This window comes from Macrotis lagotis, chromosome X, assembly GCF_037893015.1.
Source record: "Macrotis lagotis isolate mMagLag1 chromosome X, bilby.v1.9.chrom.fasta, whole genome shotgun sequence".
Classification (NCBI taxonomy): Eukaryota; Metazoa; Chordata; class Mammalia; order Peramelemorphia; family Peramelidae; genus Macrotis; species Macrotis lagotis.
In genome coordinates, this window is record NC_133666.1 from 690,630,229 (window position 1) to 690,643,442 (window position 13,214).

The 13,214-nt window shown below is 49.7% G+C and overlaps 1 protein-coding gene across 5 annotated transcripts in view; it reads left to right on the forward strand.

The window, feature by feature from the left end:
* The window catches only part of NF2 (NF2, moesin-ezrin-radixin like (MERLIN) tumor suppressor), a 119,792-nt gene extending 107,683 nt beyond the window's left edge, over positions 1–12,109 (forward strand). The window contains exons 16-18 of one of the 5 annotated variants that reach the window (XR_012472327.1): positions 948–992; positions 7,284–7,441; positions 11,796–12,109. Coding sequence is in view for 4 of the 5 variants with exons in the window: in XM_074206282.1 (XP_074062383.1) it covers positions 948–1,060 (113 nt within the window). In the remaining variant the exon portion in view is untranslated. Of the gene's footprint in view, positions 1–947; positions 6,621–7,283; positions 7,442–11,795 lie in introns of those variants that run through there. The other 4 variants (XM_074206281.1, XM_074206280.1, XM_074206282.1 and 1 more) reach the window with 4 other exon arrangements.
* The last annotated feature ends 1,105 nt before the right edge of the window (positions 12,110–13,214 follow it).

A 13,214-nucleotide genomic window follows, 5' to 3' on the forward strand; every position in this document is an offset into this window, starting at 1 on the left:
CAACTTTTGAATCCAGATCTTCTGACTCCGTGTTTTACCATTAGCTGTTTTATCCAGCTGGTGTCTTGGAGGGATGATAGTCTGTAGTTCTCCTATTGGCAGTGGCTAATAATCTGGAGCCCAAGCTCAGGAGTGTTGGGCTCTTTATTGCAGAGTTGGGTAGATAAGTATTGCCATAGCACCAGTCTTGGAGTCAGGAAGACTTACCTTCCCAAGTTCAAATCCAGCCTCAGACACTTCGTGGGCAAGTATGACCCTGGGCAAGTCACTTCACTCTCAATGTCCCCCTCTGGAAAATGAGCTGGAGAAGGAAATGGCAAACTATTCCTGTATCTATGCCAAGAAAAGCCCAAATGGGGCCTCAAAGAGTCAGACATGACCAAAAGGACCAAACAATAGTCTTTGAGTTGAGAATTATGCTCCAGTTGAAGAGATATCTCTTTGCTTTCTGTATTTAAAACTCTTTTCTGTATTTCAAACATCTCCTGAGAGATGTTTGTCAGCTCCTGGGGAAAGCCCTGCCTCCTTCCCTTGGCCCTAAAGGTTGCTGCCAGAGAGGGGGTAAGAGGAAGAGGCTGACTCCCCTTCATCATCTCTGGTCTTTGTCATTCTCTGAGATTCCCTTTGAGAACAAAAGCCTCAAGCAGTTGGCAAAAGGGAATAGTAACCAAGCAGTTGGGGAGCCCGGAGCCAGGCAGCCTCAGCTTCGTTTGCCCACACTCTGCCTGAGGCTGGACCTCTTTGCCTGAGGAACAGCTTAATCTGCAGTGGGCCAGAACCCAGAGTGAGCTGGAGCAGGGGGGTCACAGACAAACCCAGCCAGTATGGAAGGGGCCAAGAATAGCAGCCCTTGGGGTGAGTGTTGTGTGGGCTGTGGCCGAGTAGCTCTGTTCATATCACCCAGGTGTCTTCTTGTTTTCTGTTTTCATTTTATTTTGCTGGTTTAGCCTCAAGCCCAAGGCAGAAGACCTATCTGCATTTGAGCCTTCCAAGTAGGTTATTCCAAGGTACTTTGTGTGTGGTGATGGGACTGCCCTCCGTAACACTAACCTGTGCATGAGCTTGCCTGTCCTCGTGCTCCGGATGTCTTCCCTACCTGCCCCCCCCCAGGTGACCTCAGCAGCTGCATGTGTGGTCAGCACAAGGCCCGAAGGGCCCCTGCCCCCCTCCCAGAGGCGCATGCCACCCAGTCAGCAGGCCTGACTTCCTTTCTGGGTGCCCAGCTGGGGCTGCTCTGCTGCCCCTGAGAGGCCTTCATGGACTGGCTTCACTGGCATGAACTCTGGTCAAGTAGGGCTTTCACCCTTCTTTGAGATCTTTCCTGGGGGGGAGGGAGAGGGGACTGGCCTGACAAGCATGGCTGTCCCAGCTGGTGGAAGAAGAGCCTGCCCTTCCCTTCCACCCCTCCCTGACTTGAGTATCAATTCCTTCTACTGAGTGTTCAGCATCTAGTCGAGGTCGGGAGCCTCACTGCCCCCTAGCAGAATCCCAAGGGCATCTTCACAGGGCCTTCCCCAAAGCGGGGGTTCAGTTTGAGTGACCTTAGATTGAGTCACTGGGAGTTCTGAATGTGTCTGTCCTTTGGACCGAATGATCTCAGAATCCCCTTCAAGCTCTTCCCCTCTCTGAGATAGATGGTGATGATGGGCCTGCGGGGGAGCCTCGGTCGTGGGGTGTGCCGCCTCCTAGGGAAGGGGCAGGGCCCGGCTTTGCAGTTCAGGGGCCTGGGTTCAAATCCTCTCTCTGTTCCTTAATACTTGTTTAGGCCTGATCCAATCTCTTCCTATCTGGTCACCTTCCTGCAGCTCTGAATTCTGTGAAGTGAGTTGGCTTCCTTCCAGTGTTCATGCTGACCATGAGCACTCCGGAGGTTGAGGAGAAAATGAATCCATGACCATGACATTCATTATTATGAAACACCATTGGGTGGGTTCACGTGGAATTCCATGGAAGGGAAGTCAGTTCCGCTGGTACCAGAGAGATGAGATGAGGCCCTGATCTGTGAGGCAGTTTCTCTGATGCGTGAACCCCACCCCCAACCCCACAGAAAAGCTGGACAATTCAACCTCTAATCCTGGGTTTCCTTATGGCTTCTGACCACAAAGTGCTCCAAGGCCAAGAGCTGTGGGGCACAGACTCAGGATGGGTCTTGCCATGGCTAGGCAGTGATACAAAGGAAAGCCCAAATACCCAGAATGCTCCTAAAGGAGGAGCCAGTTTTCTGATTAACTCAAGGTTAAATAGAATAGTCTTTTTATTTAACCCTTGTGGAACAACTTGATAAGATAAATTCATCTACTTTTTTGGCTAAGTACAGTAAACAGAAGAAAATTGAAACTTTGTTTTGTTTTTTTTAAACGGGTGTAGGATCCTTCAGATTTCTCAAGGCTATCATTTTGAATGTCATTTTTCCCTAGGTCATATTGTAGTTGCAGGAGAAATGAGGGAATGGACTGACTCTATCCTTGATCTTATGTCATACTCTAGAAGCTTAAAAAAGTATCTAAAGTTAGCCCCCAATATAAACTTGTTAGACATTTTCCTTCTTTCTCAAGAGCAGGGTAGAAAGTCCAGTTAATTTTTTTTGGGGGGGGGTTCTGATTAGTAGAGATTTTCCTGTTATTTAGAAACTTGGACCTAATTTATATTTACTACAGTTACCTTATAATCTCTAATTAAATAGTTGTTTTGGCCACATCTGTGATGTTTGATACTCTCTCCATTTTAAGGGATCTTGTTTGAGCTCTCCTATTGCCAGATGGCTCAGCTTGCCCATAGTCTGGGCCAGAGTGGCCTTGCAGCTTGCCTTAGGCTAGGTTTGTATTCCTGGGGCTGGATGGCCAGGGCAGATGAACAGAGGAAGGTGATTGGTGAACCAGGAAATTTTCTAATGATCTCCATTAAAATCACCTCATATTGATTTTTTTCTATTTTTCAGCCTTTGATTCATAAAACTGTTTTCTATCCGACTACCTCTTGCTCCCTATTATGACTTATGGCTATCAGTGCTCTCTGCTCTCTTGGGTGACTTCTTCACTGGTCAGAGTGTGGGAACCTTTCTCATACGTAGTCTTTGGGGAAGTCACTGGTTCAAGGCACTGACCCTTCTTCCTGAGCTGAGGCTTGATTTCCTGTTCGTAACCTCACAGGGAGGACAGCAGCTTCAGCTGGGAAAGGCGAGAAGGCATTATTAAAGAAGTATCCCTTGGGAGGCAAGAATCCAGATGTACAATTTCCTCATTGAGTCTGAGTGAGGTAGCTCAGTCTTGGAGTGAAGCCTGGGGTCATGGCCCAGGACTACACATCCCCCGTATGTCAGAGACAAGACCCGATCCCAGGTTCTCCCAGCTCTACCAATCTCCCTGGCCACTTGGATTTTCGATTAGAAACTTTAAAAGGAAAGTGGGGATCAGGGAGGAGGGAATTCATTCTGACTGGTATTAGTGGACTAGCATTTAATGTTTCTAGGGTATCTTAGACTAATTGGTTAATATGAGCATATTGGCATTTTCATCTGAGTCAGAGTAATACAGTGACAAGAGCCTTGTTTGTGATAGCTGCCTTGGACTCATTCTGGAGTGGGCATTGCATGTCTACAATGCAGCTTTGGGGATAGAGCTAAAGGGAAGGGAGCTGGGTAATGAATAATGGGGGGAGATGATGCCCAAACCTCACTAGCCTGTGTCCTTCAGAAGCTACCCTGAAGCCCACTCCAGGCTCTTGGAACGAGGGCTCCCATCAGGATAGGTTCTTTTCCAGGGTTTGCACTTGAACAGCTTCTCTGACAAAATGGTCAGTGTTTCTGCATGTGTGATTTTTAATGGAAACCAAAGTAATAGTAAGTGTCCAGAGGAAAAATAATAGGAGTCTTAGTCAGAGGATGATAGTCAGAGGATTAAAAAGCCAGAATTGTTTAAATCTCCTGACTCTGACTTGAATTTAGGTCTCTAGTTCCAGGGTAGAACACAGAGTATGAGATGCCTCAGAATCTATGACCATCTTCTTCTGGGCCAGGAAGACATAAAAACCACGACATCATTTTTAATTTTGTTGGAATTCACCTCTTACTGTAGCACCATTGGTATCAAATGAGACACTAAACCCCTCAGGAAATAATAAATCACAGAATGGAAATTGCATATTCATGAAAGGCCTTCACTGCAATTAAAACAAATGGCCAGAGCCACCTTGGTGACCTCTGCTCTGCACAACCTACTTTGAAGCTAGCTGCTCAGTGTTTTATGCTTAATTATATAGTTAACATATGAATCCCTTTTTCTGACCCAAGGGAATAGAGGTTTTGTGTCCTCCTAGACAAGTGGACCACCTTGGGGCACCAGTACAGGACTCAGCATCGGTATCTGTAACTGGCCAAAAGTCTCCTCTAAGCTTTCCATCTCTTCAGGAGCTAGCCAGGGCACTTTTGTTCATTGGAGTTTAGATTGGACAAAGATTTAAGTTATTTCCTCTTTTCAGAAGCCTGCCCTTCTAGCTATCTCCTGGCTGTCAAACTTTGGCCTTATTGTAGTTGTTTCGGGTAGCTGTCCAGATGACATCGGTAAGGAACCTTTCTAAAAGATTGGGGATCCCTACTCAGTCAAACTGGTTTTTCAGTTATGGAGTGCTAACTGGTTTCCTTTTTCATGTCTTGCTATATTGGATTAAAACAGCAAATTATATCACTTATTTTCTTGGATTTCCCCATCTGGATTTGACTAGATGCATTTTCTAGATTTATTTGGATGAGATTTTTTTGGTGGAGAGAGCTTGCTCGACTGCTCCTTGCTCCTCCGCCATCTCGGCTCTGCCGCCACTGAAGCTTTTTGAACAGGGGAGTGCTATGGTTAGACATATGCTCTGGGATATAATTTTGGCATCGGTGTGTAGGACAGATTGGAGAGGAGAGAGATTTGAGTCAGGGAGGCCAATTAGGAATAGTTGTTAGGTTCTGGCCAAATTGAACCGTCCTATTTCTCCCCCTCCTATTCTCTCCCATCTCAAGGACTTTACTTACCTCTTTCCCTGAACCGGAAATAGACTCCCCCATCTCTGAAAATTCCTCTCTTCCAAACCCATCGAACCTGAAACCTTTCTGAGCCTTTTCTCGATGAAGGTGATCTTTTCTTCAGAATCCCGGAGCTGGAAGGACCTCAGGCATCACTTGGATCAGCTTGTGGCCCCCAGGGTCCCCTTGAATACCTCCATGGAGCCCATTCCACTTGGGCATAACTGGTTACTAGGGAGTCTTCCCTGTCACCAACCTCAACTCTGCCTCCGAGCAGCTACTCCCTATTTCTGCTTCATGAGCCCAAGTAGAAACAGGCTGACTCTTCCTTTGCCATCTCAGACTTTCAGCTAATTGAAGAGAGTGCTTGTGTTTGTCCTAAGTCTTTTCTTCTTGATTCATGCTGGGCCAGAAGAATTCTACCTAATCTAGCTTTGCTGCACCCAAGCTGTCAAGCTGTCATTTTGAGCCCAAGTGTAAAATTAAATTTTATCTTCATTCAATTTGTCCATAGTTCTAGTTTGTCCAGGCCTTTTTGGATCCTAGTTATCATCCCAAGTTGTTAGCACCCTTTCTCCAGGCTTCAGGTCATCTGTGAGTTTTACAGGCTTACATTCTAAGGCTTCATCCAAGTCATGTTGAACTGTTAGGACCACAGGTAGTTCCCTAGAGACCTCCTTCAGACATCTCTCCTCCCATGAGCATCCTTGACCTTCCATGTCCCATAGGTTTTTGTTGGGTCCCTTCTTCGCATTCTTCTCACTTTCTTTTCTTTGTATCATAGTTGTTCATCTCTGTATCTTCATCACCATGGCATGGTAGGCTCCTCAGGAGCATTGCCAGGGTCATAATTCCCTCTTTAACCTGGTACAGGCCTTGTACATTTGTTGATACCTCATAAATAAAATGAATGGAATTCAGTAGATAAGTCTGAAGGGAAAGTGCATTCCAGGCTGAGGAAAAGCATGAACAAGAAGAGGACAGGAGATTAGGGTCATAGCAAATAACGCAATTTGAAATATCAGGTCTGGACGGGAGAGTGGTGGGAGATCTCCGCGGGATCAGATCTTCTAGTCATGTTGGGGTCTGACACAGGAGTTGGTGGCGAGTTGCTGAAGGATTTGAGGCCTGGGCAGACAGCCTAGCAGCACTCTCGTCTCGATGGTTTTTCTTTGTCTGGTTCAAGGACCATGAATCAGAGCCCAAGGATTCAAACAAATAGTCCTTTTTCCTAAAAACATGTGCCATTACCCCAAGGTCGAAGGAGTTTCCAAGGCAGTTAAAAGCCGTTCTGGATGATAGAAACAGATAAAAGCTACCATGAAGGATGTGGAGGTTCCCTGCTGTCTCAGGAGCTCCCTATCAAAATCTTAAAAAGCTGCTTTTATGGTTTTTGTTGCCCAGAGAATCTGTAGTGAGGTCCAGTGCCCTTGGGAACAAAGTTAACCTCGGCTGCCTGAGGTCTACATTGGCTGGGGCAGGGGGCGGGGTGAACGTGGGGAGGGTCAGCCCCCGGTCCCACATGTTTCTTGGACCACAACCAAACAGGATGGTTCAGAGGAAGGAGACTGACAGCAGGAGGACTAGTTAATACATGATTAAAATTGTATTGAATTGGGGTGGGGATGGGGGGGGCAGCAGTGGAAATAAGGGGAATGCAAACATAGGAAGAGCAAGAAGTGTGAGAGAAAAGGAAACAACAAAGAGCACCCAGATGCTGAGGGAGAGAAGAGGGCAGTTGTGTGAACAGATTTCCACATCCCTGGGAGGTATTGAGGAGCCCAAGAAATACAATCTGCTCACCTAAATCACTTGACTGCTATGTGGAAAGTGATTTGGGTTGATCCACAAGTCCTCTTTGTTTCCAGGTGATGGAGGGGACTCTCCTAGCTTATGGTGGGACCCTATCACCAGAAGGAGTGAAGTTGGCTACATGCTTGTGCCCCCTATCCACCCCCCAACCCCCCAGAGAGGAGCCCTGCCATGAGCTCTCAGATGAACCTCCATCACATCATAACAATGTCACTGGCTGGACCTGACGATCCAGGAGCTCAAGGAGACTCACTGACATCATTTAGTTTCTCACCAGTCTTGTGAGGTGTCATTGCCATTAGCCCAGTTTTCAGGTAGAAAAACTGATATACAGTATCACAGTCAAAAATAGCCTTTGAACCCACCCTGCAGAGTGCCATTTTGTCTTAAACCATTTTACCTTGTTTTGCTGACCTTGCTGTGATCACTTCTCTTCCTCAAGTCTTTATTTTTTTTTTTTAATTAGACACAGTCCCCCAAAGGAGAGACATTTAGGAGAGATCCTCCAGAATTTCCCAGGGCAGCCTTCTTTACTTGGACTGCTAAAGAAGATAAACCCAAATTCAGTTTGTTAATTAGGACAGAACTGCCCTTAAATTCTTCCTTTGACTAGGGGCAAGGCAGGTGAGCTATTGTCTGTGTGTGACTCATTTCCCATTTGTGCATTATGTGAAACCATTTCTTTCAATGAGATTTACCCCCCAGGAGAGGTTGGGGAAAGCTTAACCAATTTCTTTTAAAATGGAAATCCCCTCCTGTACAGCCTTCTTCCTAGTTTGGAAGGGGATGTTTATCACACCCTAAGCCCCAGATTCTATTAGTGCTCAGCGCTGTGGAAGTTGGCTCTCGCCTCTGTGTTCTGAAAGACGGCCTTTCTGGCAAGCCTGGTGCCCAAGCATTTGCACGCCATTTTATGGATTCATCCTCCCCTGCTCCTTCCTCAGTGTTGGATGTGGAGGAGGAGAGGGAGCATAAAGGGATTAGGGGCTTGCATTTCAATTCCATTGCATTTGGATAGGACAAACCAAGTTCCAGGGCCCGCTCTTATTACATTAGGGTTTGTGAAATGGGTTTGCAGTGGTTGGGGAGGAGTGGGAGAGGGTATTTATTTAGTGTTTAAGTGAATGAAATGGTGCTCCAGCTCCAGCACCTTTTCTTCCCCTAGGATTCGGGGACTGGGGAGAGGCCCCCAGAGGCTGCTGGGAAGACTCTTGGCCCATGAGAAGTTTGTTCTTCATTGTAATGCTTCCTCTCTTCACTGAGTGCTGCCTGCCCCTCCATCCTCCTTTGCAGTAGGAACAAGATCATCACAATGCGGCCTTGTAAATCAATTTTCTCTCTGTACTGATGAAAATGTAATTTATTCTTAATCAACCAGCCTTGCTGCTGTAGGCTGCACCTTGCATATACATTTATTTATCCTCCTCTGGCACTTTGGGAAAGCCCTGGAGGGCTGCAGTGGAGGACCCAAAGGACTGTGTGCAGGCATATCTTTACAGAAGGAGATTCCTGTAAGGAGAGGCAGCCCATTGCAGAGCCCTGGGGTGGGGGGAATCTGGTCTCTTTGCCACCGATGCGACCTGCTCCAGGGCGCTTCATGTCTCAGAACTGTCTCCTTATTGGGAAAAGATTGGTCTGGGTTGGCAGTTTACTAGGGAGTCTGCAAGGTCCGAGTTATCTCCATAAACAAAAGCCACGTAATCAGAAGCTCTTTGAGAGGGGAGGGGGTCCTAAGACCCAAAGTGGAGAACCAAAGGCCCTTCGAACTCAGATGATCCTCTGGTGCCCAAGAACCCCAGAGGAACAAAACAAGAAGAGATCACGGAGGCCACCTAGAAGCCAAGCCCTTTTTCTCACAGCTACTAGCTCCCAAACAGTTCAGGGAGCCCTTGCAGGCTCACAGACACTTGACTTGCAACTCTCCCTTTATCTTATAAATTAGGAAACTGAGAGTGACTTTCCCAAGCCCATAGCCAGAAATTGTTGGTATTCAGATTCATCAGCAGGATGCTAAACTCTTGTACCCCATAAGTCCGACTGTAGGAGTTGGTGCCTCTGCACCCTGACAGTCCTCATGGGTCCAGTGGCCATTTGGCAAGATTCTGGAGCAGCAGGAGGAAGTGTCTGCAGCAGGTTGGGGCAGGAGAGCCAGGGAGAGGGGGGCCAGACACCCAGGTTGAGTTTGAGGAGAGCCCTTCGGGGTCTTCTTTCTGGTGGAAGGGAGCCGCTTTCCCTAGCCTGGCTTTCTTCCGTGCAGGCAGCCTCGGCAGAGTTGGTCATTCAGCAGGTGAATGGGCACCAGAGTGCCCAGCCCCAGCAGTTCTGGCAGCAGGGATGCAGACCCCCATGGGAGTGATTCTAGTGAGGCCTGGCAGGCTGGGCAGACCCCAACAGTGCAGCTGCTCCCAGGGTGGACTAATCAAGAATTGGAAAGTCAACTGGAAGAGAGAGGGAACCCGGGGAGGAAACTGTCCTACAGCCCTGCCCCTTCTGCTCTCACCAATGGAAGTGCAACTCAGGACCTGCAGAGCCCATGAGCACGATGGTCATCAGAGCCAGCATTTCTATGGGTGAAGCACTCTTCGATCATTTGATCTTGAACCCCTTGGAAGAGAGGGGTTGCTATTATCCCCATTTAACAGTTGGGGAAAACATGGCAGAGAAGTACTGGGAAGTAGCTGAGACCAGATTTGAACTCAGGTCTTCCTGACTGTCCCCCACGCCACCTCTGAGCCCCTGATTGCCCCTTGGTGTCCATGTTCTGGGGTTCCTGCTGCTGCTCCCGGTTGAGGTTCCGGGCTTCAGTTCCAGGTTGTCGTGTCTGTGCTGTCATCCCTTTGGGGGTCTTCCATTGTCCCCTGGGATGCTTGGCGAGACAGTGTTGCCCTGCCCAACTCCCTGGAAGGTCATGGGCACATTTTCTAACTTGGCTTTTAGTTCCTTATTGTCAAAGACATGGAGAAGAAGTTCCAAGTGTTGTCCCAGAGACCTCAGGCAGCAGTGTGTTCACAGTAGGTGCTGACCACATGTTGGTGCATGACCAGCTGATCTCTGAGGCCCCTTTCAAGGCTACTCCAGTCAGGAGATGGAGAAGCAGGGGAGCCAGGCTGCTGACTCTTTGTCATTAGCCCTCCCTTGAACCAAAGGAAGCCCAGCATTGCCCCTTTGCCCCTTGGCTTCCGTCTTTTCTTATCTCCTGCCCTACCCCTCAGACCCAGGTGGGAGCAAGGCCAAAGGGACCTTGAGGCAGCCAGGATGGAGGATAGGGACAGGGCAGGCCGTCTCTGTAGAAGCATCCTGGGAAACTTGGTGTGCTGAGGCCTCAACTGAAGGCAGGACCCCACAGGTTTGTTTGACAGGGTGACGAGATGGGGACATACCCAAGCCAGGCCCGGCACCCAGGTACATCCATTGCCAGGGAATCTGGGATCCCAGAGGCCATGGGACGTGTGCTGGCCATCGTCGGGGGCTCTCTGATCTGGTGCTGGGTGCTCAGCACCCACTGGCTGGCACCGTCAGGAAGGAGAGTGGTCATCTCAGCCCTCCTTTTCTACCACCAGGAGCCTTTGCCTTTGGCCTCTCTTCCTGGAGCAGAGGCAGAGCTGCCTCTGGGCCTAAAGACCCAAGGCCAGGATGAGTCTCGACAAAGGCCCCGAGGCACTTTGCATCCTAACCAGCCCAGGCTTGAGCCCCTGGAACATGAGGCTGCCCCAACTGCCAGGAGCCAGCCTGGCTTTCAGGTGTGGCAGCCAAGAATTCTTGGAGCTCGCCCTGGTCAGCTGCTTTTGGAGGTCTGCACTGCAGTGCAGCCTGGGAACGTGGCTACCTGTCCAAGGGGCTACCCCCCGGGGCTTTGCTGAACCTGCCTCCTTTTTCTGCAAACACTAGTAGCTCACCCACTCTTTTCATTCAATGAGCTGGCAGAGAGAAAGGAATGGGATGCTGGCAAATAATAATGTAATTTGGAGAACCGCCCTGGGCTCTGAGGCAGCCCTTACAGGAGCTTCACCAGCAGCCACTGCAGCACCGACCATTGTTCACCAGACCCAGGTTTCCCCATACAATGTCGTAGCTGTTTCGCTGTACCAATGCTTGTGGAGGATCTTGCCACATTCCACATATCCCTGTCCCAGGAGCTCTGGTTTCTCCCCTGGTGTTTGTGAGCCAGACGCTTGTGGTTTGGCTGATTCTGGGGAAAAATTAAAGAACCCTACAGCCAGCCACAGGTTTTCCTGGCTTGTGCACCATCCCAAGAAGCATCAGGCAGAATCAGCTCCTTCGCAGGTGATCCTAAGAGCAGGGAAGTGGTTTCAGGGGCAGGATGCCACCTTCCACTCTTTCTTCCAGAGCTTACTCTGTGGATCCTGCCCCATCACCCTTGATCCAGCTGCTGGACCATGCCCCCAACTTCTTTCCTTCCCATTTCAGGGCACAGTCTTGCTCTCTATCTGTTTTTGGTGTCACTGTGCATGGATTTGAGGCCCTTGGACTCTACACAGGGTTGGCGGGGAAGGTCTTTCCATTTGGGCCATTCCAGGAGACAGCCCTTAGGTAGTAGCCCAGGAGGCAAGATTTCCCTTCTCAGGCTCCCACTGGGGCCAGAGAGGGAAGGATTAGCCTTCTGCTTGTCTGCCTGGGTCACTCTGATACCCCAGAGAAGGGGCCAGATGGCACTCAGCGGGGCAAGCCTCACCGCAGATGGGCTGAGAAAGTGGGGACTCAAGAAAACAACGGTGATGACGTTTCTTTGCTAACATGCTTTTGCCCACTCCGCATCCACAGGGAAGTAAGTGGCCACCACCTCCGAGTTTGGGGTTTGGAGGAGACTATGGAACCTCATTTAGTGATCCAGCATCTGGTCCCCATACCTTCCTTTTCTGTCTGAACCAAGATCTGGTTGTGAAAGGGAGTGATCCCTCTGGGAAGGGCAGTGCAGCCAGGCCTACCAATCACCTTGTCCTCCTCTGCTCTCTTACAGCTCACCTTGCAGAGCACAAAGTCCCGAGTGGCCTTCTTTGAAGAACTCTAGGAAGTGACCCAGCCATCCAAGGAGTGGCCACTTCGGTCCAAGCCCCCTTGCGTCAGCGGGAAGCTCTCCCCAACCAAGCTGGCTGCTGACGAGGACCTCCCTGGACTTTGCTCCAGCCAGGCGGTGACCCCAATGCCAACGTTGTGTGAAGGCCCTGAATCCCAGCCCTTGCAAGGATTTCTTGAGTGGGATTCAAGCCCAGCACCATGGATTTTTAAAAAATATTCTATCTTTTTTGTCTAATGTATAATTGTGATATCCCATGTGGTCTTCAAAGACACTTTGGTATGCAATTTTTGCTAGGCAGTCTCAGCCTGTTCTAGTGAGGGAGAAGGGAAACTAATATGAGGGAGGATAGCCAAGTCGATGTGGGAGGCGAAGCCCCAGGGTGTCGTCCTCATCTGACTGTTCTGGGGACGCCCTCTGAAACACCAGGAAGATTGGTAGATTTGTGGCGCCACCCCAAGCCAGGATTTCAAAAGAGCGGAAGATCTGGACTAGCTGTGCCTGCAAAAGTAGCACCACTGTGCGGGTGGTAGGGTGGGCTGGCCTCCCAGAGGATTGGGTCTCCAGGCTCTGGAGGACTGAGGCTGGGGATCTTCCAGAGCATTGGGGGCTGGGCTCGTCACAGTCATCAGACCTCGGGTCCCGGTGCGCTAAGGATGGGCTTTGACTGCCTGACACTAAAACACAGCCTTGTCTTAGAGAAGGAATTGAGGCCGGGCCGGGTCTGGTAAAGAGCAGCTGTGGCTCCTGTGGTCCCTGCAGCCATCCCCAGCTGAGGGGAGCGGTTACCCCCAGAACCCATCCCCCCCTGTTATTCTCTTCCCTTCTGGGCTTCCTTATATGTGAGGGACCTCCTAATCTCTTGAGACCTAGTAACCAGCTGAGACTCCGGGGAGCTCGCAGGGCCTCCTCCCTGCCGTCCATGGCAAGCCTGTCTTGGCACCTAGTTCTCTTGTATTCTCTCTTGGCAAGATCCTTGACCGTTCTGGCTAATCTCTGCACTCTCCATCTTGAAACATCCTGCTCAACCCTTACATCACCTACGTTTCATCTTGTTCCCCTACCCTCGGCCCTTTTCAGAAAACTCCCTGGTAGACATCTGGGCCCTTTTATAGTCTGTTGCCTTGTAGGGTGTTTTGCTTAGTCGTGGGTCCTTGGTTGTCTGCTGCTCCCCCGGTCGCCAAGCCCAGCGTGAGCTAGGAATGGAGAGCAGTTCCCCAGCTTTGACTGCCCATCAGAGTCCAAGAAGTGCCAGCACCATGGCCTTGGTTCTGCGGCTCCTGCGCCACCACTGCGCTTCCCTTTGGGGATGTGACTCCCATTCTCTCCATCCTGGAGTTGTTCGTGAGTCGGATGGTCAGC